Genomic DNA, 27,303 nt, shown 5'->3' with positions numbered 1-27,303 from the left:
CATTTTGAAAAAGCAGTCTTGCATTTTGAAACAGCAATCCGACGTTTTAAATGGTGGTACGCCATTTTGAAGGGGCATTTCGGCTTGAAGTGGTTGTACGACATTTCGAAGGGGCAATCCGGCATTTTAAAGTGGCAATCAGGCGCATTTTGAAGGGCAGTTTGGCATTTTAAAGTGGCGGTCAGGCGCAAATGAGCAATCCGATGTTGTACAAGTTCACCCGGCATTTCCTTTTATTGGAATCGAAAAATGATTTGTTACGTACAAAAAGGATATTTTCATAAAAAAAAATAAAATTTTTGTATCGGGGTATTTGCTAGGAAACATGGTTTTTAGGGATGAAGTTGTTCGAAAAAGTTAAATGAGAGTAAATTGATTAGAAAGTCCATTTTGGAGGATTTTATGCAATTTTCCCAACTAACTATAGGGAAAGTATAGAATGATACCATTGTACCTTTGATACAAGGTGGTTACTATAATTTTGACCATTCGACGTCAAGTTGAGTGATTGTAATTATTACATGAAAAAGTTTATACGAGGATGTTATCTTATAATGTAGAACTATGGATGCCCCTCAAAAATCCACCAGAAAAGGTAGTTTTAATGTTGAAAAACCATTTGATTGATCATCTCGACATCGAGATGTATGACTAAGAAAAATAAAAAGATTTCATGTCTCAAAAAAGTACATTTTATAACATTTTATCTACACCGTCCATTTTCAAGATTTTCATATGTTTATAGGTCTACTTGATTTTAACCATTTTTAAAATTTAAAATTTTATAATTATATATAAAAATAGATTTTGAGATAATCCTAAGAACATTTTACATCAAAATTATATACCATGATAAATTTTGAAGGTGCACCTTACCTCTACACCTACATTCGTATGCAAACTGCACCCTTATTACATTGACCTAGCTCAAACTTTAAAAGAAATTTTCACGTAACGCATCCAAACTATCAAATTTCATATCAAATAGTTGTAAAGAAATGTGAGGGCCTTGTATCCACTTTTATTTATTTATCTAATATATATGGTTATTATCAAGTAGGTCATAAAGATCCTACATGACAGTGTTCGACGATACACAATTGAAACATCCACCATTCGTTATCATGTACTGTTTCACACATTTTGGGATCGAACGGTTACTAGATGCTGTTCGTACATGAGACTCGAGCATGGGTGGCTTGTGAGTTGTTGTGAAGGGAGGGCACGAACTCAGAGCCCGCGTTTGAGCTTCTGCCTCTCTCTATTTGGTGGCCTTTTGCCGCCTCTATTCCTCTCATCTCTCATTGATAGTAATGGCGGCTCAGCTGCTCCGCTCGGCCTGGCATGCCAGCCGCAGGGTCACCGCCCCGCGTTTCGCGTTGGGCTCCTTCGATCAGCGGCTTCCGTCTGTGTTCTGGGGCCGCAGGCTACTTTCTGCCGCGCCGCAGGTCGCGGCTTCGGGCGCATCGGTGGCGGTTGAGGCGGAGGCGGCGAGGCTGAGGAATGTGGCAGTGATTGCTCATGTGGACCATGGAAAGACCACGCTCATGGACCGTCTGCTCAGGCAGTGCGGTGCCGATATCCCTCACGAGCGAGCCCTTGATTCGATTACGCTCGAACGTGAGCGCGGCATCACCATTGCCTCCAAGGTAATCTACTACTACTACTAATTGCTCCTCTGTCTCTACTACCCTCTCCTCTGTCAATTGTTGACACTCTTTCCAGATTCCTCTATGTCCATTGTTGAGTGTAGGAATTGCGGTATCACCATAGCCTCTCTCTCTTGATTGCTAATAAGTGTGAGATTGAGGTCACCTTGATAACTAGGAAGTGTGTAGCATTGAAGTTCTCTCTTTTACATGAATTTCAAGTATGGGAATTGGTGCTCACAATGGCCTTCCAGGTCCTTAGCTTTGTTTCTCTCTCAACCTGGAGGTTAATACAAATAGCTTCTTCTTTCTACTTTGGTTTCTTCTGCAATTGAATTCTTTTGATCCTTTATTTCTTTCTACTTTGGTTTCTTCTCCAGTTACATCCCTTTGAGTATTTATTTTTTCCTCTTTTTTAATAAAATTGTTTCTTTACTTGGGGGTTAAATGTTATTTTATTGTTCTTCCGTGTAGTTTACCTAGTTTAAACTTCCTTTCTGTTTCTGTTGATTTGCAGGTGACTTCTATATCTTGGAAGGAAAATGAACTTAACATGGTTGACACTCCTGGACATGCTGATTTTGGCGGTGAAGTATGTCCCTTGACAAACAACTGGGCATTGTCGATCGCGTTGTATTTTTGTACTTCATTCCATTATTCATTAGTAGTCCAACTTCTGAATAAACTGTGTTTGATATCCATTACATCAACTCTAGGTTGAGCGAGTTGTTGGTATGGTGGAAGGAGCAATTTTGGTTGTAGATGCTGGTGAAGGCCCACTTGCACAGACAAAGTTTGTTCTTGCAAAAGCTTTAAAATATGGGTTGCGCCCAATACTACTCCTCAACAAAGTAGATCGACCATCCGGTAGAAAAATTCATGCCATTTGTTATCATGCAACTGTTAATCACCAGTAGTCTTTGCTCAAATGAATGATGTGATAACTGCATAAGTTCGTCTTTTAATTTCAAGAGCAGCCTTTTTTTTTTTCCCTTCTTTCTCTTGATTTGTTAATCATGCAACTGTTAATCACTAGTGGTTGTTTCTTCATATGAATGGTGTGATAACTGCATAAGTTCTTCTTTTAATTTCAAGAGTAGCCTTCTTTTTTTTTCCCTTCTTTCTCTTTTATTTGTTAAACAATTACCTATCTTTTTTACCAACAAAGGGTCCAGTTTTTGTGGACTCAATTGAAGTTGGGTCAGACGAGAATATAGTCTTTCTATTTTAGTGCTTGATTGGACTTTTAAGTCATGCTCAGTTGATACCAACAAGATCCGCTTTTTGAAGTTCTGGTTGGAAAAGTGTGGGCACTTTATGTGTTCCTTCATTTAGAGAATGCATTTATTGGATCTCAGATCTTCACTCACACACTTCATTTTTTTATCTTTGCTGATGGTATGATATTGGTTTTCTTCTTTCGTTTGTACAGTTTCAGAAGAGAGGTGTGATGAGGTGGAGAGCTTGGTGTTTGATCTCTTTGCAAATCTTGGCGCCTCAGGTGCATCCTCTAATGTTATTATGTTGCTTCACTGTTAAGATAAATAAGCCTTAGTGATGATTTTTTGTTTTCTTCCATCATGCAGAGGAACAACTAGATTTTCCCGTTTTTTATGCATCTGCGAAAGAAGGTTGGGCTTCTTCCACCTTCACTAAAGCTCCTGCTGATGATGTGAAGAACATGTCACCTTTGCTTGATGCCATTATAAAATATGTACCTCCACCCAAGACAAATGTTGATGCTCCTTTCCAGATGCTGGTATGTAAAACACATTTGTCTCATTTCTATTTGGTGCACAAATCTTTAAAGTGTTGCAGTAATTTAAGTTAGTGAAGAAACTGTTTCTTGCGGATTTTTTGTTGTTGAACATCAGCTTTGTACCAAGCACATTACCAGTGGGAAACTAGACCTCAGATATAAATACTTTGCCACAAATGACAGCATAGCAAGAACATGGCAAATACTAAAAGTAAAAAAAATGTTGAGTTTACATGTTGCTACTACTAGAATGTTCCAAAATTAAGTAATGGCGGTGCTTGATTAATGGTTCAATCTGCTTTATTTGAACTTTTTTGAATTTTTCTCCATAAATGATATACAATTGAACAATCACCTTCACCGGCAGTGAGCATTGGTCTTTAGTTACTTGAAAGTATTGGATAAATATGTTTCAGATTGGTCCTTGCAGGTGTCTATGATGGAACGTGATTTCTATCTTGGAAGGATATTAACTGGTCGCATTTATTCGGGAGTCATTCATGTTGGTGACAGGGTGCATGGCCTTCGTCAAACAGAAACAAGTGTAGAGAAAATTGAAGAAGGAAAGGTTTGTCAATAGTGAAAGATAAATAGGAATTTCCATTTTGAAGAAAACTTAATAGGATATATAAAGATTGTCACTTTCCTGTCTTAGATGTTGAGTGATGATTAGATTTCTTCAAAAGGTTATTTTTTACTGAGGAACATTTTTTTAATATGTTGTCCCTTGATTATTAATGAAATAGAAAGTGTTTATTTAGGTGGTAAAACTTATGAAAAAGAAGGGCACAAGCACGGTTCTCATCAATAGTGCAGTTGCTGGTGATATTGTTTCTGTGGCTGGATTGACAAGGCCTTCAATTGGCTACACATTGTCAAGTGTGGAGGTATATTACTGTCATTTTTATTGTCACTGCATTTCTCAAATGATGGACATTGATCAACTTGTTTGTTGTTCTTTAAATAATGGTTCTCTGTAATCGTGATGAAACACAACGTAACTTTCAGGTTATGTCTGCATTGCCTACTGTTGAGCTGGATCCTCCTACAATTTCCATGACATTTGGTGTCAATGTTTCTCCACTAGCTGGGCGTGATGGAACTCATGTAAGAGATATCTTTCTTGCCATCTTCTGGTTGATATCATGTTTGCTTAGAAGAAAATATGTGAGGTTTGTCAAGTTTCAGATTTCACCAAGTTCTTTTCCTAATTTTGCAGCTTACGGGAGGAAAAATTGGTGACCGGCTAGTGGCAGAAGCTGAAACCAATCTTGCCATAAACGTGATCCCGGGCTTGTTAGATACTTATGAAGTTCAGGGGAGGGGCGAGCTTCAACTGGGTCGGTGCTTGAAAAGTTACTTGTCACCTCATTTCACTTAAATTGTCTTCTATAAAAAAGCTATGTTCTAATTAAGAGAAACTATTAGATGTAATACCAATTACCATGTACATTGTACATCATAGTCTATAAGTAGCCAATTGAGTCTTTCTTTGTAGCAGTTCTCTATATATTGAATGTTAACTAACAAAGTGATGATAACATTCACAATATATAGAAACCTGTCTTAACTGTTGCAACGATTCAAAACTCTGACTTGGCTTAGGACTTGGCCTGGTCCTGAGCTGCCAAGACCATTGCAAAACAGCATATGAATGGCCTGACTCATTCTCATTTACTTTTTGCATGTAACATTTGTTGCAGGTATAGTTTAGACTTCGGAGGATACTTATCTTAATTTTCTCTATTACAGGTATTTTAATTGAGAACATGAGGCGTGAAGGATTTGAGCTTTCTGTATCACCACCAAGGGTCATGTGAGGCTTTCCCACATTCTAGCCAAAACTTTTCATTTCTCAAAAATCTCAAATTATCTCTATTTTGTTATTTTCCTTATTTTTCTATGTGATTAATTGTCTTTTTATCTTTGTTTTCGGTAATTGAAAGAACTTGCTTTTCTTTGGCATTATGAGACCAATGATGAATCCTTTTATTTATTTATTTCCCTTAAAACAATTTCATAGAAAGAGAAAGTGCACAAGAAGTTGCATCCACAGGTGCTAAGGGATAGATTGACAAAGTGAGGAAGAAGAAGTAACCAGCTAACTTGCTCTACTTGGAAGCAGTGTAGGATATTTTAATGACGGGAGTGATTGACTGAGAAATTTTGCTTTAGTTCAGCGATTAAGAACCAGGACCGGGGTCAGGGCTCGGTAGGGTCCCAATTCCAAGTCACCTGGTCTGACTCGGGCGAGGCCTGAGTCAGGCTGGTGATATTTTAACCCCACAAGAAAAGAAAAATTTATATAAAGGTGAGACTACGGGAGATTCGAGGGTCTTTCCCCTGGAATTGCTAGGGTTCGATCTGGGTTGACTCTGGTGAGGCCCAAGTTGGCCCCACAATTTTCAATCACAACTTCAATTAGAAGTATCAATAAGTAGCATCACGGTTTTGATGGTTTGTTTATCTAACACAGCTAAGTGTTGGAAAATTTTGAATATTCTAGAATGCAAGCCCAGGCTTCCTTGTCTATTGGAGAGGTCTAGATAAACAAAACATGCCAACTGATATGCGACTCATTTTCCTATCAAATGTGCGCACTTCACCTGGAAATTGGTAATTATATGGAAGTCATAGCTGCCTTGACACTCCCTAGTCCCTACTTCTTCTCTTTCTTAACATTTGCTTTAATTACTTCAAAACGATTACAGGAAAAAAAAGATAGCATGAGGATTTGAGGGTAGATGTTATGCTTGAGTTGGTTAGGAATAGAACATAATCCGTCAAAACACAACTCATGTCCATTTCTGGTAGATTTTAATCATTTGATCATATTTTCATCCAGCATATGTTTTGCAGTTGACTTGCATCCTACGTGCAAAATAATTGTTTCCTTGTCTGACCTTTATAAATATGTCCCATTGGAACATTTTTTATTTTGATTATTCTTTTATTGCATTTAGAATGGGTTCATACTTATTGTACCCGGGCATGTATTTTTGAAGTCCAAGAATCAAAGAGATAGGAGTTATATGAAGTGTAACTTCTGTTTAACCTTGTACAAATTTGCTCAATTTGGTTTAGTAAACTTTCTCAAAAAGTTTTTGCTCAATTTGTTATTAGATTTTACTGTAAGGTACTATTTTGTCTGGTTGCGTAGGTACAAAACAACCGAGAAAGGTGAGAAGCTTGAGCCTTTAGAAGAAGTGACAGTTGAGGTACTTTAATTTGCCTGCGGGGATCTGATATTGAAGCACTATAATCTTCAAATTTTTTTCTTGATCCATGGGAGGTCTGTCAAGACATTGTTCATGAACAAGGCTCTTCTTTCAGGTGAATGAGGAGCATGTGGGACTTGTGATGGAAGCACTATCGCATAGACGAGCTGAAGTTGTTGATATGGGTCCTGTTCCTGGTCATGTTGGCAGGACGAGGATGTCTTTGACTTGCCCATCACGGTGTGGAATTCTTTATCTCTTTCTTAGCTATTAAGTCCAATTTTATGATAGTTTTAATTGAAATTCAAGTATTAACTTCCAGAATCATTAAGTAGGACACTTGTCTTGCATTTCTAAGTTGTCTCTACTGATCCGCAGATTGTTGCATTTCGTCATTTTATTTTATTACTCTGCGCTTAGTATTCAGTTCTTCACTAAGTTGAATATGTGATTATTTGAAAATATATTCACCAATTTTCTTAATCCTGTGGTTGAAGCATTGTTTCACATCCTAATTAGTTTTTAGTTCTTCTGCATACCATTGCAAACAAGATCTGCTCCCATAATCCATTTCAAACCCAATTTTTTGTTGTTGATTTACATTCCATGGTAGCCTCTATTGTTATTAACTCCTCTGTCCTAAACATCTTCATTGACTCTCTTAACCATCAAAATGAAGGGAAAAAAGAATAAACTCATATGCTCTCTTTTGAGTCTGAAACTCCTCCGTTGATCTTTATATCAGTTTTGTTAATCGGTCCAAAACCTTTGGATTCCCTTGGAATAATTTCCAGGTAGGGCTGACAATGAGCCAATTGGTCCAGACTGCTGGGCCTGAGAAACCAGGCCCGGCTTGGGCCTTAGAAATTGGGCCTGGCTTGGGCCTGAGGTATCATGTCCAGTTGCTTATGGGGGCAGGCCTGGCCTAGCCAATACTTTCATGCATATATTAAATGCTTGAAAGATTGCATTAGTTGGTCCGCACACTCACTGTTTTTCTGCAGCTGCTACATCTTATTGTTGGATCCTACTATAAAGCCTAGATGGATTTGATACTTTAGGGTTTTACAGTGCAGAGAAAAGTAAGATAGAAAATGAAAACTGGACCAATTCACAGTTAAGTAGTGTTTATAGGGAATATGATTACATGTTTGCCCTCTATTCATGCACACTAAGTACATGGGTTCTTGGACTACAGAGATGCTCTTAAGTGCTACAATACATATTATATTCCACCAACTGTATACAGCATTATCTTGTATTGCTGCATGGATGTCAAACATGCCCATCTTGGAACTAAGTGTGTACATTCCAGTCTTTCCCATCTCTTCAATAAAGCAATCAAGTACCTGATATGAACTTGCAATTGCTTTCTCATGAACAAATTGACAATCAACTTCAATATGTTTGGTGCATGTATGGAAACTTGGTTTTATAAGTTATTTGGTACCATACTACGCCACACTGCTAGACTAACTGCTATATTATATGTACTAAATTATTCGACATTATTATATTATATTATTTTGGTATTCTATGTTACTAGCTAGAGACAGTGGAACCCTGTAACTTAGGATCGCAACCCCTAATAGAATAATCAAGAGTCCAAAGTTTAAAAAATGTGGAGTGGGACTCCTTCCTTGGAGCGCAAGAGTGAGATTTTGGAGCGTAAGCGACTGCTTTATTGGAAGATCCTGGTAACTGTGGTAGGAACCATGATGCAATGGTCCACCTCTGTATTGGGACAGTGTTCTAGGCCGCAAAATTGCCTCTAAGAAAACTACAATATCGTGTGGTAGAATGTTATTAAGTTGCCCATACCGTACTTATGGGGGTCCTTCCAAGGAGGGGGTAGCTCCTTGTTTGGGAGCTTGATCCCGTACTCCGAGACACAAGATCTCAATTCCGGCGTTTCATTAATTTAAGGATCTGGATCTAGGAAATGGAGGAACTAAATCCTAGGTTAATGGGATCTAGATCACTATGCCTAAAATCATGGTTCCATGAGTAACTGGAACCGCGATACCACCAATTGGTAATTGAATGTCTTCCACTTTGGGATTGAGTTTCACCTTTACATTTTCAATTTCATAGACAATGGAGTGTGGATCTCCAAATTTTTTTTAGCCGATAAACTTTCTAAAGGCCCTAATTTCCTATATAATTTACCAATGAACGAAAATTTGGCTGCCTTGCTGCCTATGCGGCAACGTCTAGGCTATGTCTGTAGGTGGTGGGTATGCCTAAGGCTCTAGGTGGTGGGTATGCCTAAGGCGCCTGCCTAGGCGGGCTCAAGGCGGGTGCCTAGGCGGCAAGCTCAAGGCGAGCTCCTAGGCAGTCTGGGCTCCCACATAGTGCCATCCTTTAAAAAAAAAACAAAAAAAGGAAATTCAAATCCACCCAAACAAAATTAAGGCCTAGTATTGCCCTTCTCTCTCTCTCTCTCTCTTTCTCTCTCTCTCTTGGGTCCATGTGCTCTCTCTATATATGAGAAGAAGAAGAAGAATATGGATTCCAAGTGTTCGATGCGCGACCTATCTCTCACGCACACACATACACGCACAAAGATATACATGGGCCCATAATCTCCCTCTTTACATGTAAGAAGAAGATGACCTCCAAGTGTTCGATGCGAGATCCCTTTCTCTCATAGACTCTCTCTCTCTCTCTCGACATATCCTCCAAGTGTTCGAGACCTTTCTTTAACAAATACAGAGCCAAAAAAAAAAAAGAAAAAAGGAGGATGAAGTTTAAGAATTTCATGCGAGACCTCACACACATACATGTGCATGCTCTCACACACACTAAATGCATACACACACATTCACAAAACACACACACACACACAAAGCAACATATGGCCCCTATCCCAACTCCTTCCCTTAGGGATGCCTTTGTGTCTGGGCACCCTTCTAGGTGGCCCAGGCCCGTGGCCACCTCCGCCTTTTTGAACATTGTAATTTACAATTTACAACTTCACACGCCTTGTGAATCATGACTTGTGACTAGTTTCGAAGAAAGGCAATAAGAGAGAGCAGGGAAAAAGAAGTAAGAAGATGGAAGGAGATAGCGAAGGTAGTTGAGTTGTGGTTCTATTCAAGGAATGAGGTTGCGATCAATAGGCTTAACTTCCTTGGGGCTAGTTCATTGGGTCATGTCCACCTCTCAAGGTACACCTTTATTGCTTGAGTGGTAATCCAAATTGAGCCACTCATGGGGTTGCCTTATGGGTGATGGAATAACATTTATGATTAGTAATGGAAGGTCTCTCATGTCTATATGTTATTGAGTCCCTAGCAATCTTTGACAAAGGAGAGCTATTGAGAATTATATATAGCAATGTCTTTCCTTTTTTTTCAAGCTTATCTATTGCAGCACTTCTTTTTTGAAAACAATACGTTGCAACATTTGTACATGTAATCATCAATTGATAGTCGAGGGAGAATTATCCGATCCAACCGATTGGTGCAAAAAATGATGCCGTGTGCCTATGTAGGCGGACCGCAGACCAATGTAAGTAGGTGTACAAGTTTTTTAATGGACCCACATGAGTAATTTTTTGGAGCGAATTTGCTTAAATAATTGTTTGAAGGAATTCACTCTTGAAATAGAATACTGTGGATAAGTGATCTTTGGGAGCCTCGATCTTATGCTCGACGGACCGCGATCCCATTCGGTGCATTCATTCTTGGGAAGTTATGGAATGCACTTCCTTAATCTTATGGATCTCCATCCTGTTACCTCACAAAATACAAAACTCGTTCCTTCAATTACAGATCTTTGAGTTTCTCTTGCTCCTGCTTTCCTGCTTCTGAACTTGGAGCCCCCTCGCTCTCATTCCTGGTAACTATGACCCGGACGACATTAGAGTTTCCTACTAACTGTAGTTTTGCATTACGAGATGACGTCAGTCCCTTTCCAATAGGTCACTTGGGGTAGTGCAAGATCCTGGTGACAATATTCCTAGGTGTAGATCGGGGTGCATGCATGAATTGACTAGCCAGATCCACAACATGAGTATATCAGGCCTAGAAATAGTCAAATAGTTGAGTTTCACAATAAGTCCCTGACATTATTCTACATCTTCCACATGAGTGAGATCCAATGTTATATGCATGCATTGCTGAATCATATATTTCAATCCCTGCCTGGTTTCTGTAAGTAGATCAAGAGCATAATTATGCTAAGAAATGAAGATCCCTAGTCTTCACTGTGCCGCCTCAATACCAATGAAGTATTTGAGAGAGCCCAAGTCCTTGATGTCAAGCTTTCGATGTAGGTATCGCTTGAGACTTGCAATAGTCTCCTTTTCATCACCCATAAGGAGAGTGTAATCAACATAAACTAGAAGAATAGCACTACCTTAAGGTTACCTTTTGACAAACATTGAGTAGTTCAACACTACTCTTATAAAATTCATCACTTATTCAAGGCATTGTGAAACGTCTCAAACCATGTCAAGGTGATTTTCATCAACCCATAGAATTCTTTACGAAGCTGGCAAGACAAGGAAGGATAGAATTCGGTGAATACATCCAAAGAAATTTAAGGGTAGCTCTAACAGGTGACCAAATGATGGAAAGTAGACTCAGGTGGTCTGGTCATGTGCAGCGTTGAGCGAGAACAACACTAGTTAGGAGGGAGATTTGGTTCAATTGGAAAGCTAACCTTTAATATCTTCTACTCAATGTTTAAAATTTCATCGATCTAGATTGAAAATCGCCGATACAGGTCGGGAATAGCCCAAGAACTATCTGGTTCTTGGGCTGGATCGGTGTTAGCATGCTCCAACCTTACATGCTCATGGTTAGCATGCTCCAACCTTACAGTCGAGGTTTGACATTCAAACCCCAAAGTGTGTGCCCTTCTCCTTTTAAAATAAAAACCTCACGTGCACTTTCGAAAAGGTTTACTCAAATGAATTTTCCATTAAAGGCTAAGATGCAAGGAATCAAACCCCTGACCGAACACCTCCAAAGTGCACAGTCTAGCTGGGAAAACACCTTCACTTTTTGTTAAATTTGTAAATTATATATTGTATACTCCCCAAAATTTTTTGTTTTCCCTTTTTTTGTATAGTTTTGCTGGATCACCAGTTCGGCCGATCCAGATAGCTGATTTTGCCAATCCGGATTGGGATTGTTAAGGGATGATCCATCAATCTGATCCATTTTATCTCCTACCTATACCAACCACACAACCAAATACTTGTGTTGACTAGAATTCTGCCGGACCCTTGGATTCTCCATCAATTCTTATAGAATATTACTTGCATGGGATACTTGCAATTTTGTGCAGCAGTATACTAATGTTGCAATTTTGAGCATTTTGATTTCGCTATCAAGCATACTCATTATCTCGTTGCTTTTGTGTGTGTGTGTGTGCGCGCTTGTAGTGCATAGGAAAAGATCATGTAAGCCTTCTAGCCCAATGAATAGTACAAGCCCCCTAGATTGAAGGCTTTAGAAATGGATGTCAATTGTTGTGTGTTAGAAAATTGTTTTCTAAAAAGAACAGGTTGGGCCCCAAAATTTGCTCACGTTAACCTCAAGTAAGGGGTCCAAATAAGAATGGAAACTGGATATGCCCGAAAAATGTGGGGCAAACAAATAACTAGTTTGCTAAAAAAAAGGAATGTGAAGAACATGAGACAGTATGTTTAATTTGTGTTGAGCGCTGTCTAGACTAGCACCTTATGTTTAAGGTGCCTAAAACAGAGAGAAGGGGTTAAAGCCTCAAATTTTTTTCCTTTTTTTCTTTTTCTTTTCTTAGGGGGTGTGTGGGGGGTGGGGGGGCGCTTTATAACAAACTCCCATAATTAAATATATTTATTAAATAATAAAAAAATATTGTTACGTTGTTTTCTGTGCATTTTTGTGTTATGCATTACATGAGTTTGCAACTCGAACTTGAAAGTTGAAGTTTAAGACAAAAACAATCACTTCTGACTCAGTCATACAACAGTGCATTTTGAATGGATCTATGTATTAAATTGTTAAATTGCTATCAATCTGTCATTACATGCCATAGTTAATCCATACCATCGCCCTCGACCATCATATTCCAGAAAGTAACAGAAGTCAGTGGACTTAAAACAGCAAAACAAGAAAACAAATCTCATTATTCAAATTGCAAATTGAGTTTAATCATCATCACCACCACCACTGGGTCCACCACCATCTCCATCTTCCTCACCAACTAACGTCTGAATTGAATCTGCTTATTCCAAGCCATCATCAGCAAAGTCGTCCCCCTTCTCAACATATTTCTCTTCTTCCTTTATCTTCTGTGTCAGTTTTCTTCTTATCCTCCTCCCTTATTGTCCTCATGCTCTTTGTTGAAGATTTATATCTAGTGGCTGCTCAGAAATATTATATCATCCCCGGCACCAGCCAACCGCTCACTGAAATGATCCATAACTCTCACAGCAATGGGGTTGATATCATAGAGCTCTTATAACCTCTGATCAATGTTAAAAAAAGGAGGAGGCGTGTGCCTAGACGGTGCCTTGCCTGCCTAGGCAGGTGCCTATTGACTGAGGCACCCTAAAAAGAAAAACTAAGGGGAAGGGGTGGTGGGTTGGTTGGGGGTAGTGTGTGTGTTTTATAAAAAGATAGTGGAAAGCGAGGGAGAGTGAGAGTGCAGAGACCCATCATCTACCCCTTGCTCTTTCTCTCTCTCTCTGTCTCTGTCTCTCTCTCTCTTTATATAATTATACTATATTATAGTAAAATAATAGTACTAATTAATAGTTTTACTATTATGCTACTATGCATATAACAATGTTATAGCACTATAATGTATTACTAATTTGCTATAGTACTAATGTATTGCAGTATTGTATTATGTATACCTATAATAGTAGTATCCTACTATACTATGAAGCTCTGGGAGAGAATGATTGAGCAACGACTAAGGCATTAAATGAGTGTGTCATAAAACCAATTTGGTTTTATGCCAGTGAGGTCAACAACCGAGGCTATGTTCCTACTTAGGCAACTGATTGAGAAGTTTAGGGTGAGGGGAAAGGACCTCTACATGGTCTTTATTGATCTAGAGAAAGCTTAAGATAGAGTACCTTAAGATTTGATTTGGTAGGTGTTGGAAAAGAAAGGAGTATCCAGGCACTCCATCGGCTTGGTGAGAGATATGTACAATGGAGCACTAACTAGTGTATGAACTAGGGTTTCCACTTGGTCGGGTTCGGACCGGCTTGGCCCTGGCTCAGTAAAAATCTGAAAAAATTTGGTCCGGCCCGGAACTATGATTGATCGGCTCGGCTTGAAATATATTTATTAAAGCCTGGCATGGCTGCCTCGCACCCAGCCTGGAAGTGTGTTTTTGGCTAGCCCAAATATAAGCCCCGCCCAGCCCAATTAAAAGCTTATTTTATTTTATTTTTTTAAATCTCTCTTCAAACATTGTTGTTTGTAAGCCAAGAAAAAAAAAAATTCTATAAAGCAATTATACTAAAATATTTTTTGAGAAATTTAAAAGCCTAAACTAACATTGGGAAGTGAAAAGTATTAGGAAGAGGGGTGGGAACACGTGGCGCTTACCCACCTCATTCCCCACCCCCACCTTCCCCCTCTCTCTCTAAAAATCCATTCATTTTCTATCTTTAAAAACAAGGTTTCTCATTCCATTGCCTCCTCTCTTTCTCTGTCTAAGAACCCATTCTCTCTTTAAAATACCCATTTTCTTGAACTTTTTTATATCTCTGTCCAGAAAACATTTTCTCTCTCTAGTTTTTTTCTCCACCATTGCAGAGGAAGCCCACCATTGATGTGAAAATGGTTTCTTCATTTTGTCACAAATGGTCCTGTCTCTCTCTACAACCTCTTTTCGTATCCTGCTCCTCTGTTCCTTCTCTCTCTCACCACCTTCTCTCCTCGTTTCTCCTCTGTCTGCAATCTCCCACTCTCTTTCCCTCTCCTTTTCTATTTCTTGTGGTTTTACATATTTGGGACATCATTCCATAAAATGGTGGGGCCAAGCAAATGCGTATGGAAGACATGCAGTAAGAAATGGCAGATGGGAGAGAGAGAGAGAGAGAGAGATGCAGGAGAGAGAGTCAAAGAGACCCACTTCTCTTGTTCCCACAAGGGGAGAGAGAGAGAGAGAGAGAGAGAGAGAGAGGACTTCCGGCAAGAGGAGCGAGAGAAAAGTGGGGGAGGGTTAAGGAGGGTTCCAGGCTTTTCGGCCTCGCCCGTTAAAAGCCCTGCCCTGCTTGGAAAAAAGTTGCCCTTTCATGGCTTGAGCCCCGGCCTAAAGCACGCATTTGCCCTGAAATGAGCCTAAAAATGGCTCGAAGTTTAGGCCCGGCCTGGAGCTCGAGGCGGCCCTCCCCTCCCGGACCATTGGCCGCTCTAGTACGAACAACTAGTGGAGAGACTAGTGAGTTTTCAGTAACAATAGATCTACATTAGGGTCAACATTGAGCCCATACCTCTTTGTCTTAGTTATGGACGACTTAGTTAGGTACCAACAAGATGGGGTACTGTGGTGCATGTTGTTTTGCAGATGACATAGTTTTGATCGACGAGACCCGAAACGACAACAATATAAATTTAGAACTTTGGAGGAATACTCTAGAATCTAAAGGTTTTACAACTAATCGAGCTAAGACAAAGTATATGGAATGCAAGCCTAGTAATAATAGGATTTGGTACGAGGAAGTAGTTAAGATTGACCACCAGAAAATACCAAAAAAGAATAAACTTTCGATATCTTGGGTCTATAATCCAGGAAAATGTAGAGATTGAGGAAGATGTCGCACATAGAATTAGAGCTGGGTGGGCGAAGTGAAGATGTGCTACCGAGATTCTATCTGATCGCCACATACCAATAAAGCAGAAGGACAAGTTCTATAGGACAATTGAGATCAGCTTTGCTCTATGACCTGGAATATTGGGCTGTCAAAAAACAATATACCCATAGAATGAGTGTAGCGGAGATGAGGATGTTGAGATGGATGAGTGGCAAGACAAGAAGGATAGAACTCGAAATGAAACATTTAGAAAAATTTAGGTATGACACCAATTGGCGATAAGATGAGATAGAGTAGACTTAGATGAGCTGGTCATGTGTGGCACAGGCCTAGTACAACACCTGTTAGGAGGTACGAGTTAGTTCAAGTGGAAGGCTGAAATGGGTGAGCCGCCTAAAAGGACATGGTTACAAGTAGTAAGAAAATATATGGGGACTTATGGCCTCACAAAGGGTATGACCCTTAATAGAGCAGAATGACGGATCAGGATTCGTGTAGCCGACCCGAATTAGTTGGGAAAAGGCTTTGACGACCCGAATTAGTTGGAAAAAGGCTTTGACGATGATGATGATTATTGATTTCTTCTATGTAAGATAGTTTGAACCTTGTGAGACTTCTTTTGTGTTGAATTCCTCTAGTTTCTTGTAATGCTTAAATTTTCTGATTGTGATTATAATTTATTTTTTAATCTTAATATTTTCGTATTAGGTTATGTGTCACCCAGGCAACATGTTATTCAAGCTCATTAACCAGTTATATCATAGTGACTCAACTCCTACATACCACGCAAAGAACCATAACATGCAGTCACTATACATTCATCCTTCTTGCAATGGGCCAACTCTATTACACTCTTATCACTTATATCCTGATGAGAAAATTTATCTTCTACAGCATCCCAGATTGCTTTTTATGTACCACGAAAAATGAGTCCATCCTTGATATCTGACTCCACCGAATTCAAAAGCTACACCATTATAATATAATCAATGGATCCTAGGTCTGTTGAGCTAGGTGATTTTGAAGATGACAAATATGCCCGCACGTCTTCCAAGCAAGAACAATTCGGGCTTATTGACACATGGCACATAATTGCTCCATTCAATGTACGACTTATAAAGTTGCACAATCTTAAACCGAAAGGTAGCAAGAGTTTTGGGGCCCTTCGTTTAGGTAATGGAATCTTCTGTAGATCGAGATGGTAATGAAGTTGATTGAATTTTGAGTTAATGAAAAAGCCAAACAAATGCAAGATGTAGAGAAAAATCAGAAAACAGGTTCTCTAAGAAATAATGATCCATAGGACCACGTTTTAGTGAGCTAAATGCATAGATAATTCCTTAGAAAGATGGATCAGGCTAGGATGGCTCAAGAGAAAGGGATCTCGATGTCATCTTTTTTGGTTGGGATATTGAATGTCCAACTAACATATGTCAAAAGAGCAAGATCTGCTACAAATGGCTTGTTTTATCTCAACTGAGATTTGAGTTTCTCAATCAAATCCACTCTAGATGATGCCCTTGTATCTGGGTTGTTGAGGCTTTATCTAGGGACATTGAACATACTCTTGGAAAAAGCCTCGATCTAACTGAAAAGCTTCAAATTGTTCCCAGAACCCCTCAATATGAGTATCAACATTCTCAGCTTGACAAGCCAAGTAACAATCCTCAAGAGATTTGTGGGTCTGACACTCTCCATACAGATTATGTTGGCCTTGTGTGATGACACCAGGCCTAGGTCATACTGGAAAAGTACTCTTGTGGTAAGGATGAGCCGCTTCTATGAGATTGATCACCATTCTGATGCCGTGTAAAGCCTTGATAGATATGATACTTTAGGGTTTTACGGTGTAGATAACGGTAAGAAATTATAGAGAATGAAATGTGCCGAGTCACAGTCCACTACAGTTACAGCAGAATATATATGAGATATGGTTACATGTTTGCCTTTTGTTCATTTACAGTAATTCTTGGACTACAATGAAACTCTTACTGCTATTTATGGCACTTTATGCATCCATTGAACTTTTCTTGACTTCTTGGCATGGCATAAAATTTGATATTCCCACTAAGTTGTCAATTTCTGCTATGGTAGGTTCTAAAGAGGAAATGGCATTCAATCTTTGTGGAGAAAATTTCAATACTTTTTGTGCCACTAAATGATAGCCTTATTGCCTTGTCTTCAAGACGAAACCGGAATTGACTATTTTTTGGTTTGATTGTGCAGAGGGCTGGTTGGCTATAGAAGTGTTTTCAGCAGTGATACACACGGCACTGGATTCATGCATCGTGCTTTTCTGAGTATGAATTCTTGTGCTTCCATTTGATTCTTGATTTCTGTGCCATATTCATATGAAGGTATATATGATAGTAAAACCTTTATGATGGATTATCTCTCTTCAATCATGTCATTAAGATACTTGTGATGACTTCATTTGGATGCAAGATACTGAATTAGCTAATTATTTGGTGTATATGTGAGGAAAGGTGTTACATTTAAGCATTCATTTTTTATGTGTCTGTGGATGCATGCTTATGTAAGCGCATGTCCGTTCATATGTGTTTGTGCACATGTCTATTGATGAAGACACCCTTCAGGGAATGGAAGAAATGCAAATGGAAAAAACACACACAAAAAAAAAATAGTGAGCTCACAATTTGTGATTTGCTGCTTGCTCATGAAGTGTGAAATCACTTGAAGTTATAAGCATGTGTGTATATGTGTGTTGCAACATATGTAAGAAGGACATGCGTATCACGCGCGTTTAGGAGAATTCAACGTTCCAGTGCATGAGGCATGTGTTTTGACACATACGGACATGGGGAATTTGTATAGATATATATGTATGGATTTCTTTTTTCTTTTCTTTTTTTTAAATAAAGATTCACAAGCCCAGTGCATTTGCGAATCCACAAATTGGACAAATAAGGGTCATGTTTCCATTTTGTAAGACATGCAGGTCAGCATTGTAAGACTTGTCTATGTTGTGAGAGACATGTGTTTACACTATTGGGTGCTTGTGTTCCTGATTTTGACACGTGTATTTTGACTTGGATGTACATAATCATTATCATCATCAACGCCTTTTCACAAGTAATTGGGGTTGGCTACACGAATTCTGGTTTGTCATTTTGCTCTATTAAGGGCCATGACCTCAGTGAGGCTATAGGTCCTCATCTTTTTTTTCACTACTTCCAACTATGTCCTTTGGGCCTGCCCTTTACTCTTTTTGAGCCTTCCACTTGAGCTAATCACACATGGCCAGCCCATGTAAGTCTACTCTCTCTCATCTTATCGCCTTTTAGTGCTACACACGTAAATTTTCCCTAATGTATTCATTTCAAATGTTATCCCTTCTTGCCTTGCCACTCATCCATTCCAAAAAAACCCGCCAAACTACAGACTGTGGTGTTGTTTTTTATTTTTTCTCAATCAAAATGGGGGGCTTTTGTAGATGATAGGGATAATCAGACGATTGAACTCCTAATTTCATCAAAAATCAGAGATTTGGGGCTTGATTTGTATAGAATAGGCCTTCCTCTGAGTTGAAAAAAAAGAGGGTAAGGTTCAACCTGAATTAATACTTATTTTTTTGAATTTTATGATTATGGTTTGTGGCAGTTTTGGGGTTTAGGTTTGGTTCTTTTGTTTCTACTTGGATCTTTGTTTAGTTTTTTGGGTTTTTGGTTTGGATTTCGGCTTTTTTGTTTGAATTTCCCTCTTCTTCTTTCTTTTTTTTTTTTTTTTTTTTGAAAAAAAAAAAAATTAGAATTTGGAATTGTCCAGATTACTTACAATTCCTCCATTTCTGTTATTTTCTTTAGGAAAATCAGTTGGCTTTGTTTCTTCATCTGAACTCTATTTGATTTACCAATGATTTCAAGTTTTATTGAGTTTATTTCTTATGATCAATGTGAATTTTAATGGGATATTCTGTTTTTCTTGAGTCAGATTCTGATTCTAGTATTTTCCCCTTTATATGTGGTTTTCTCCTCCATGTGTGATTTTGTTTCAAAATTCAACTTTTTTGACATGTAGGCTGCAAGCTTTCTGATTCTAGTATTTTTCTCTCCCTGTCTCTCTCTCTCTCTCTCTCTCTCTCCACTTTCTCTTTCTGTCTCTGACTTAAGTTCATCTTTATGTTGGGTTGTTTGTTGCAATCCACCAAAAGAGCTGCAAGCTGTGGTCTATAATGTCCTGTTTATGTAAAATCTCTTTTTCAGTTTCAGAGGTTTACTGAGAATATCACGAGTTAAATTGGTTGAAATTGCCAAAATTATACTCTACGCAATGGGATTTAAAAAGGGAAAATATCTCCATATCTTCTAATTTTAGGTTTCATTTCTTGATAAACCCAAGGTTTCAAAAGATATCTTCCAACCCCCTACCCACTTTCAATCTATTTTGTAACCTAAACAAATGTGAGGAAGACATACTCTTTTTAAACCCAGTCATTTCTCTCTCTTCACTTATATACCCCAAACTTCTCTCTTTTTCTCTCTCCCTTGTCTCGCACTCTCTCTCTGCTCCCTTGTTTATCCAAACACCTCTCTGTCTCTCTCTCCCAATAACCTCTCACATCCATGAAGCCCTTCTCTCTCTCTATCTCTCTCTCTCTCTCTCTCTCTCTCTCTCTCTCTCTAGAAGTTTGAGAGGATGACTTTTAGAAAAGGCATGTCTTTTATATTTGTTTGGCCTAAAAAAACAGGTTTAAATTAGCTCAGGGGGTTAGAAGAAATAATATCTACAATTTTTATGCCCTAAGATATATTTTAAAACCTTGGGTCTATTGTGAAATGAAACTTAAAAATAAAGGGTATGAAGATATTTTCCCATTTTAGAATTGGTTTGGAATACTACTTGTTAGTTTTGATTGATTTTAGTATATTATTAATAGTTGACTTTGGTAATGCGGAACTGGTTTAATACCTAGCTCACCCCTCTTGATCAATGTTGTTCGGGGTTGCTTCGATCAAAAAAGAAATACCTATATAAAAGTATTTTTTTATTTTATTTTTAATATTTTCATTATTTTATATACTATATATAATATCTAATTTATATATTATTTTTTTTAAAAAAAAGTCTGAAGTTTTCCCTTGAATTGGCCGAAGCACCGAATTGCTTCATTTTTCTCACCAAACCTAAGAAGACTCTGAAGCGAATATGACAACATTGCTCTTAATAAAGGTCAGAGTCTCTATAAGCCAGAAACTTTTCAAACCAGTTGATGAGGAATCTCAGTTTGTCCTTGGCTGCAATTCATAAACAAGAGGAACGGAGATGTAACCGTCCTCATTGATTGGAGATCATTTCAATTTTGTTCATTTTCTCAAAAAACAACTTAGGAGCCTGATAGCTGATTTAAATTTAAATTGGATAACAAGGAGCCTAATGTTGGCATTTAAACTCATATTGAATAAGAAAGATGTCATTTTTTTAACAATTTTTTTGCTGCTACAATACTTCGAGTACCCAATTAGAGTCGTTACTTCAATATATAAATTGTCTTGCATATCTCCATAGTATTCATATATTAATTTATATAAAAATTTGTTTCAATTTTTATTTTTATATTTTTTAAGATAAATGTAGGTAATAAGATAGTATACAGTTAATCTATGTTTTTCTATTTTATTATTATTTTTTTTGAGGTTTTTGACCCATTAAAAAAAAATTCTATGAGACCAAACCTGTCCAGTTAATCGCCCGGTTCCGGTTCTAACCACCTCCGGCCCCATGTCTGGTTAACCGTTCCGGTTCTATTTGGCGAACACTGCTCTTAACTACTTTCTCGTCTCTACTCCTATTATTACAAAACTTGTCGCATACTTTATCTTAGTCCAGCTAATTTTAAGACCTTTAAATTATAGAGCGTTTCTTTAGAGTTCTAACTTTGTGTTGAAGCTGTTTCGGGTCTCATCAATCAAAACGATGTCATTTGCAAACAACATGCACCACGGTACTTTATCTTGTAGGTGCCTAGTTGAGTCGTCCATAACTAAGACAAAGAGGTATGAGCCAGTGCTCAAAAATGTGGCTTCGACCGCCTAGCCGTTTTGGGTGCCTGGCTGCTTAGGGACAGGGTGCCCTCTCCAAAATTGAAACCCCTCCCCCAAACAAAAAATAGGGGAGTTCTTAGGGCATGGTTTTAAGCCTTGGGGAGTTTTTAGGGCAATTTTAGAGCCCCAAAAACATAAAATTAAAGAATTAAGTCATTTACTATTACTTCACAAATTACAATAAGATTTAAATGAGTATATAAGATCTAAATTTCACTTTCACATAAGACTTAACTCATTAAGCTATCACATAATCAATTATTTATCAAATAAAGTAAAGCAAAAATAATATAATATCAACACATGACACATTGTACAAAAAGGGAATCAACTATTCATAAAAGAGATATATGCTCAATTTCATCGTCCAAGTGAATAAAAATTCAATTAATCACAACAAATGTAATCTTTTAACTACAAACATGTAAATATATTGTTAAAAGAAAAAACATATGATTCACAACATAATATATTGTAGTAAACTCAAATCAAAACCCTCTTTCAAATATGATAATACATTAAAATAGCATAATCAAATCGATGCCAGTGCAAACCTCGTCTATTGGGTCGCCAAAAGTCCTTAAAATCAACTACTAGAAGCTTCAAATCCACCCACAAACTATTGCCTTTGTTTTGAGAAGAAATCGAAAAGATCCAATAGTTATCGATCTTTTAATAAATCTCAAAAGATTGGGTTTTGGGGAGTTTTTCTCATCCTAAAAGCCTCGGTTATGGTTTGGGGATTTAAAATACCCCCCAAAACCCTTTTTCTCCCTTTTTAAGGGGGGAAATTGACTTTTTTTAACACTCAGCGAGACCCATTTTTCGCATTTTCTCAACTTGTCATGAGGTGGCGCCTAGGTGGGTGCTCAGACTGTAGCCGCCTTGCTTCGCTAGGAGGGCGCCCAGACGCAAAAAGCATACTGACCCCACCTAGCACATGCCTAATCTTTTTTAAAAAATTTCCGCCTAAGCAGGCATGCGAGCGAATTTTCGAACACTGGTATGAGCTCAATGCTGACCCCTAATATAGACCTATTGCCACTGAAAACTCACTCGTGTCTCCACTAGTGGTTCGTACACTAGTTAACACTTCATCGGACATATCTCTTACCATGTCGATGTAGTGTTTGGAGACTCCTTTCTTCTTTAGCACCCACCAAATCAAATATCGAGACACTCTATCATAAGCTTTTTTCTAGAGACCATGCAAAGGTCTTTTTCTTTCGCCCTAAATTTCTCAATCAGTTGCCTAAATAGGAAAGTAGTCTCAGTTGTTGACTTCTCTGGCATAAAACCGAATTGGCTTTTTGATACACTCGTTTCATGCCTTAGTTGTTGCTCAATCACTCACTCTTAAAGCTTCATAGTGTGGCTCATAAGTTTGATCCCTCGATAGTACGCACAATTTTGTATGTCTCCTTTGTTCTTGTAAATAGGTATTATAATATTTTTCCTTCGTTCGTCTGCCATTTTCTTTGTTCTGAACACCTTGTTGAACAACTTGGGCAGCCAATCTTCCTCATGCACTTCTAAACCTCCATCGGGATACCATCTGGTTCTAAAGCCTTTCCTATTTTCTTCATTATTAAAGCTTCTTTCACTTCCGATATCGTAATCCTACATGTTTAATTTTTTAAGTTAATTTTATCATTGAAAGTCACAAATTAATTTTATATGAAAATTTATAGACATGTATGCATTATATAGACTTGTATGGGTGTATCAGACTAGATTACGCAAAATATGGATTGGTGATTCGGAGTGTTCGAATCGAAGTTTGACATGGATTCTCATCTCTGTGTCCTTGTCGCATATGTTAGCACTTGATCATGATAATTTCCCCAGGGCCTTTAATGTAGTTTTAAGTTGTAAGATTAAATATCATCAAACTTTAGGTTAACAAGTTTATTTCGAAGTATCATTGACAAACTGCTTGAAAATGAATCTCTAATTTAGTGAAATCTGCATGTTAGATTTTGGGAACATGGAAGATCTCCTGATCATATTATGTTGACATGTTTTTAAGTTTTCTAACATATTCCAATGACGCAATTTTAGTGATACATTATTGAGATTGCACCTTACGGATGTTTGCTGACTAACGTTTTTGGTCATGTGGCTACAGCCCATTCAAAACATCGTGGACCTCTTGGAAATGTTAGGAAAGGTGTATTGGTAAGTCTTTCTTATTCACTTTATAGGTCTCTGTAGGTTCTTATATTGTCTTTATTTTTGGTAGAGTAGAGCTAAATAACCACCCAACCCCAATTAATTGGGAAAAGGCTTTGATGATGATGATGATAATGAGCAGAGCTAAATAACTCACTGCTTTGGCACACTGTCAGCATTTTATGAGCTAGTTGTCTATCAGTAGTTTGATGGTTGTTTTCAACTAATTAATATTCATGTATATGAATTATGCCATACTCATGCCATGCCTTGTTCATTTTATTGACTACAGATTTCTATTGGGTTTGGATGACTAGGTATCAGTGGGGAATGGAACCATCACTGCTTATGCACTAATGAGTTTAGAAGCAAGAGGAGTTATGTTTGTTTCTCCAGGCATGGAGGTTGGTTTTCTATCTCTTGCATCGGACTAGGGATATTTTTGGGGATATGTCAGAGGACACCCTCACGAATAATGCAGGTAGGCTTGGCAATGGAGTAAGTGGCCCGACCCAGACAGGCCCTAAAAAACAAGGGTCTGGCCACAAGATGTGGCCTAAGGGCCGAGCCGGACGATAATAGTAGACTATGACAGGGCCGGAACAATTCAGCATAGCCTGATCCTTTACTTTACCTTTTATTTTCTCGATTGTATTTGGCCTGGTCCGGCACAGCCTGGTCCTGATTGGGCTAGTGCCTTGTCAGGACAGACCTGTAGGGATTAGGGTTGGGCTAGTGTCAAGGCTTCATTCTTGTAAATGTTTTGAGGGGAAATCATCTAAAAAGTTCAAACGGTTCAAAATGCTAACCTGATATTCAAAGTTGTTAGACCCCGTGCACAATCCATACAGGTGGTCATACCACTGCCTGATATTTCCCGTTGTGTACCATTTCGTCATATTCTCAGTAATGTAAATGGATTCTATATGGCTTGCTTTATGTTTTCATGCTTGTAACCATTTTGTATGTATGGCTTGGGTCTTGCAGACGTATGATGGAATGATTATTGGTGAACACTCTCGTGACACTGATCTGGATGTGAGATTCTGGCCATATGTTTACCCTGACTTGATTTATGTCTGTGAAATCTCGTCAGCTTCAATAATAATTAACCTTGTACTCTTTATGGTCTTATACAGGTTAATCCTGTGCGTGCAAAGGAGTTGACCAATGTACGTGCTGCTGGGAAGGATGAAAATGTGCAGTTATCCCCCCCTCGTCTGGTATGTGTTATCTTCATCGATGGCCCTCACATCTTGCCCTCATCATTTCACAATTTTTATCTACCATCTTCTCTTTAATGTGGCAGATGTTTTAGCTGTAACTTTAGGGATGAAACATGTCATTTCTTTGTTTTATTTGATAATCATTCAAGATTAAGGTTTACTAGCTAACATATAATGGGCTATGCAGATGACTCTCGAAGAGGCAATCGGGTATGTTGCAGCAGATGAACTTATCGAGGTAAGGAATATTTTGATCTTTTATTCTTGCAGTTTTGCTTTCATCTGCAGTGGTACCATAATCAAGTACCTTTGTGGGTGTTGCAGGTTACACCTAAAGTAGTGCGTTTAAGGAAGAGATATTTGGATGCTGGCAAAAGGAAATTGATGCGAAATAAGCCAATGGACTGAAGATTTTCCCTTGAGACAATTTTGATAATTCTTTCCTTTTCAATTAGGAGAAAATGAGAGAAATTTTTTTAATTTTTGTACAATGTTTTGCTTCACATTTGTCCAATGTAACATAATAAGTTTTGAATTGGTTCCAACGGACATTAAATTATAGGAGTTATACTCTGTAATATTGACCTTGTTCCCAAGCATGTAAAATTTTTACATTCGTATAAAAATTCAATCTAAGTGATACATGCAAGAACTAGGTCGAGTTTGGTGCTTCTAGACTGAACTTTTTAAGTGTTCCAAACCGAGGAGGATTCTTGCAAATTCCTCGGTGCATTAAAGACTTTAGTTAGTGTTTGATTTGATGCACTCACTTTCTTTGCTCCTATTCTTTCCTGTTTGAAACGGGACGAAGAGGAGCAAGGAAATTATTATTGATTTTTTTTTATTTTTTTTCTTTTGGGTAGCAAGAATCAAACTTGAGATGTATCTTGATGTTAATTGTTAACCGCTCAAGCTCAAGCCGATGCCTAGAGGAAAGTTGCAGAAGTTATACTTCTACTTTTTGTGCTGGAGCCAGGAAGAGATAAGCGCTCACACCCCCATTCCAAGAGTAAGATTTAAGATTGGTTTTGAGGATCGCCAATTATGACAGTATATACGGTTTGTATAAGGTTGAGGCTCTAAACAATCAAAGTAATGTGCACCTTCAAATAATGTTGAAAGATGAAATTTCAGTATTGGAATTTTTTGTCAAATAATGTTGAAAGATGAAATTTAAGTACTGGAAATTTTTGTAACGGTGTGAAAATTTACTTTAGTCTCTAATTATAAAATTTAAAGCTTCAAAATTAGTGTGGATTGAGATCTACAAAAACTTCAAAATCTTGAAAACTGATGGCCTAAAAAATGCATTACAAGATGTAATATTTTCAAAACATGAAATATATTTCTTTTTCATGTCCATCATCTTGTGGTTGAGATGATCAATTTGAGGGATTTTGGGCACTGAAACAACCTCTTCTAGTGAATCTAGTGAATTTTTAAAGTGCTCCTTAATTGATTGTTTAGGGCCTCATTCTTATATAAACTTTATATATATATATAGGAAGAAGTTTCTATAAGGCCTAGGCTTTAAGAAAACAAAATAAAGTTTCCCCTCAAATCCTTGTCTAGAAAGCACTTTCGGCAACGGAAATCTGCATGATGGCTTTAAAATCAATTTCTATCATTGACAATAAAATTTAAAACTAAAAAATGGTACAGATCTTGCTGATCTATGAACTTTTATTTTTAGGGTGAACGGGGCGGTCTAGATAATTTGTTACAATATACATTCCTTTTAGAGCTTGAAATCCTATTTTTTTTCATAACTAAAATGTTCAAGTCGAGATGATCAATGTAAAGGTTTTCCAACTCTTGAATTGCAATTTTCAATGAGTTAGGAAGGAAGGCTTTACCTATTTTGATAGGGCTGCAACCCTATTAAACCATTTTCCTTATAAATACTATACTTCGCATTTGTTTTATTTTGAAGGGATTTTTACATATGGATTGGGTAAAATTACTGAATTTATCCTTTGGTCTATAAGTTTGATAATTTTACCGTGAGGTCCTACTTCTATTTCAAACATCAAACCATTATATATATATATATATATATATATGGAAAAGTCTTCCCTTCCCAACACCTATATGTGAAAATAAATAGTGATTTCGCTTACCTTCATCACCATCTGAATTTCATCTTACGGTCACAATTGTCCGGTAGTGTTATATTTTTCATTTTTTTTTTTTACAAATCAGAATGACCTAAAATTTGGAGGGTATGTACATCTTATTGAAGCACATTTAATAAAAATATAAAAAAAATTATCCGTAAAAACAAAATTAACCAAAATACCCCCGAAAGTATTTTGGTCAATTTTTTTCATGTAAATTTTTTTTTATATATTTTTCAAAGATTCATCTATATTTTATGAATATATATTATAAATTTCAGTTCATTTTGATATGTAGAAAAAAAAAATGAAAAATGAAACACTACCAGA

The 27,303-nt window shown here is 37.7% G+C and overlaps 1 protein-coding gene across 2 annotated transcripts; it reads left to right on the top strand.

Moving 5' to 3' along the window:
* The first annotated feature begins 1,296 nt into the window (after positions 1–1,296).
* On the top strand, positions 1,297–25,508 carry EMB2785 (elongation factor family protein). 2 transcript variants are annotated; one of them, XR_016056391.1, is made up of 19 exons: positions 1,297–1,649; positions 2,167–2,241; positions 2,366–2,516; positions 3,082–3,150; positions 3,236–3,408; positions 3,839–3,976; positions 4,170–4,295; positions 4,417–4,515; positions 4,628–4,748; positions 5,161–5,224; positions 6,569–6,626; positions 6,742–6,866; positions 17,623–17,696; positions 23,587–23,636; positions 23,923–24,034; positions 24,618–24,668; positions 24,770–24,853; positions 25,044–25,094; positions 25,181–25,508. XR_016056391.1 is itself a non-coding variant. In XM_006852477.4 (19 exons), exons 1-19 carry the CDS (start codon positions 1,314–1,316, stop codon positions 25,262–25,264), a joined length of 2,016 nt encoding a protein of 671 aa, XP_006852539.3. In that variant the 5' UTR covers positions 1,297–1,313; the 3' UTR covers positions 25,265–25,508. The 2 variants fall into 2 exon arrangements, 1 of the variants encoding a protein (XP_006852539.3); XM_006852477.4 differs by having other exon boundaries at positions 23,948–24,034.
* The last annotated feature ends 1,795 nt before the right edge of the window (positions 25,509–27,303 follow it).

The sequence above is a fragment of the Amborella trichopoda genome, chromosome 1 (assembly GCF_054954075.1).
Source record: "Amborella trichopoda isolate Santa Cruz 75 chromosome 1, AtrichopodaSantaCruz75HAP2 v2.0, whole genome shotgun sequence".
NCBI lineage: Eukaryota > Viridiplantae > Streptophyta > Magnoliopsida > Amborellales > Amborellaceae > Amborella > Amborella trichopoda.
The sequence above is the reverse complement of the archived record's forward strand: the minus strand, read 5'-3'. Positions and strand labels throughout refer to the sequence as shown.

Excerpts from the sequence above, each read along its gene's own strand:
- EMB2785 (XM_006852477.4), top strand. The coding sequence starts at position 1,314 with ATGGCGGCTCAGCTGCTCCGCTCGGCCTGGCATGCCAGCCGCAGGGTC. Across the intron at positions 3,977-4,169 it reads AGAAAATTGAAGAAGGAAAG|GTGGTAAAACTTATGAAAAA; the intron begins GTTTGTCAATAG and ends GTGTTTATTTAG. Across the intron at positions 25,095-25,180 it reads CAGCAGATGAACTTATCGAG|GTTACACCTAAAGTAGTGCG; the intron begins GTAAGGAATATT and ends TGGGTGTTGCAG.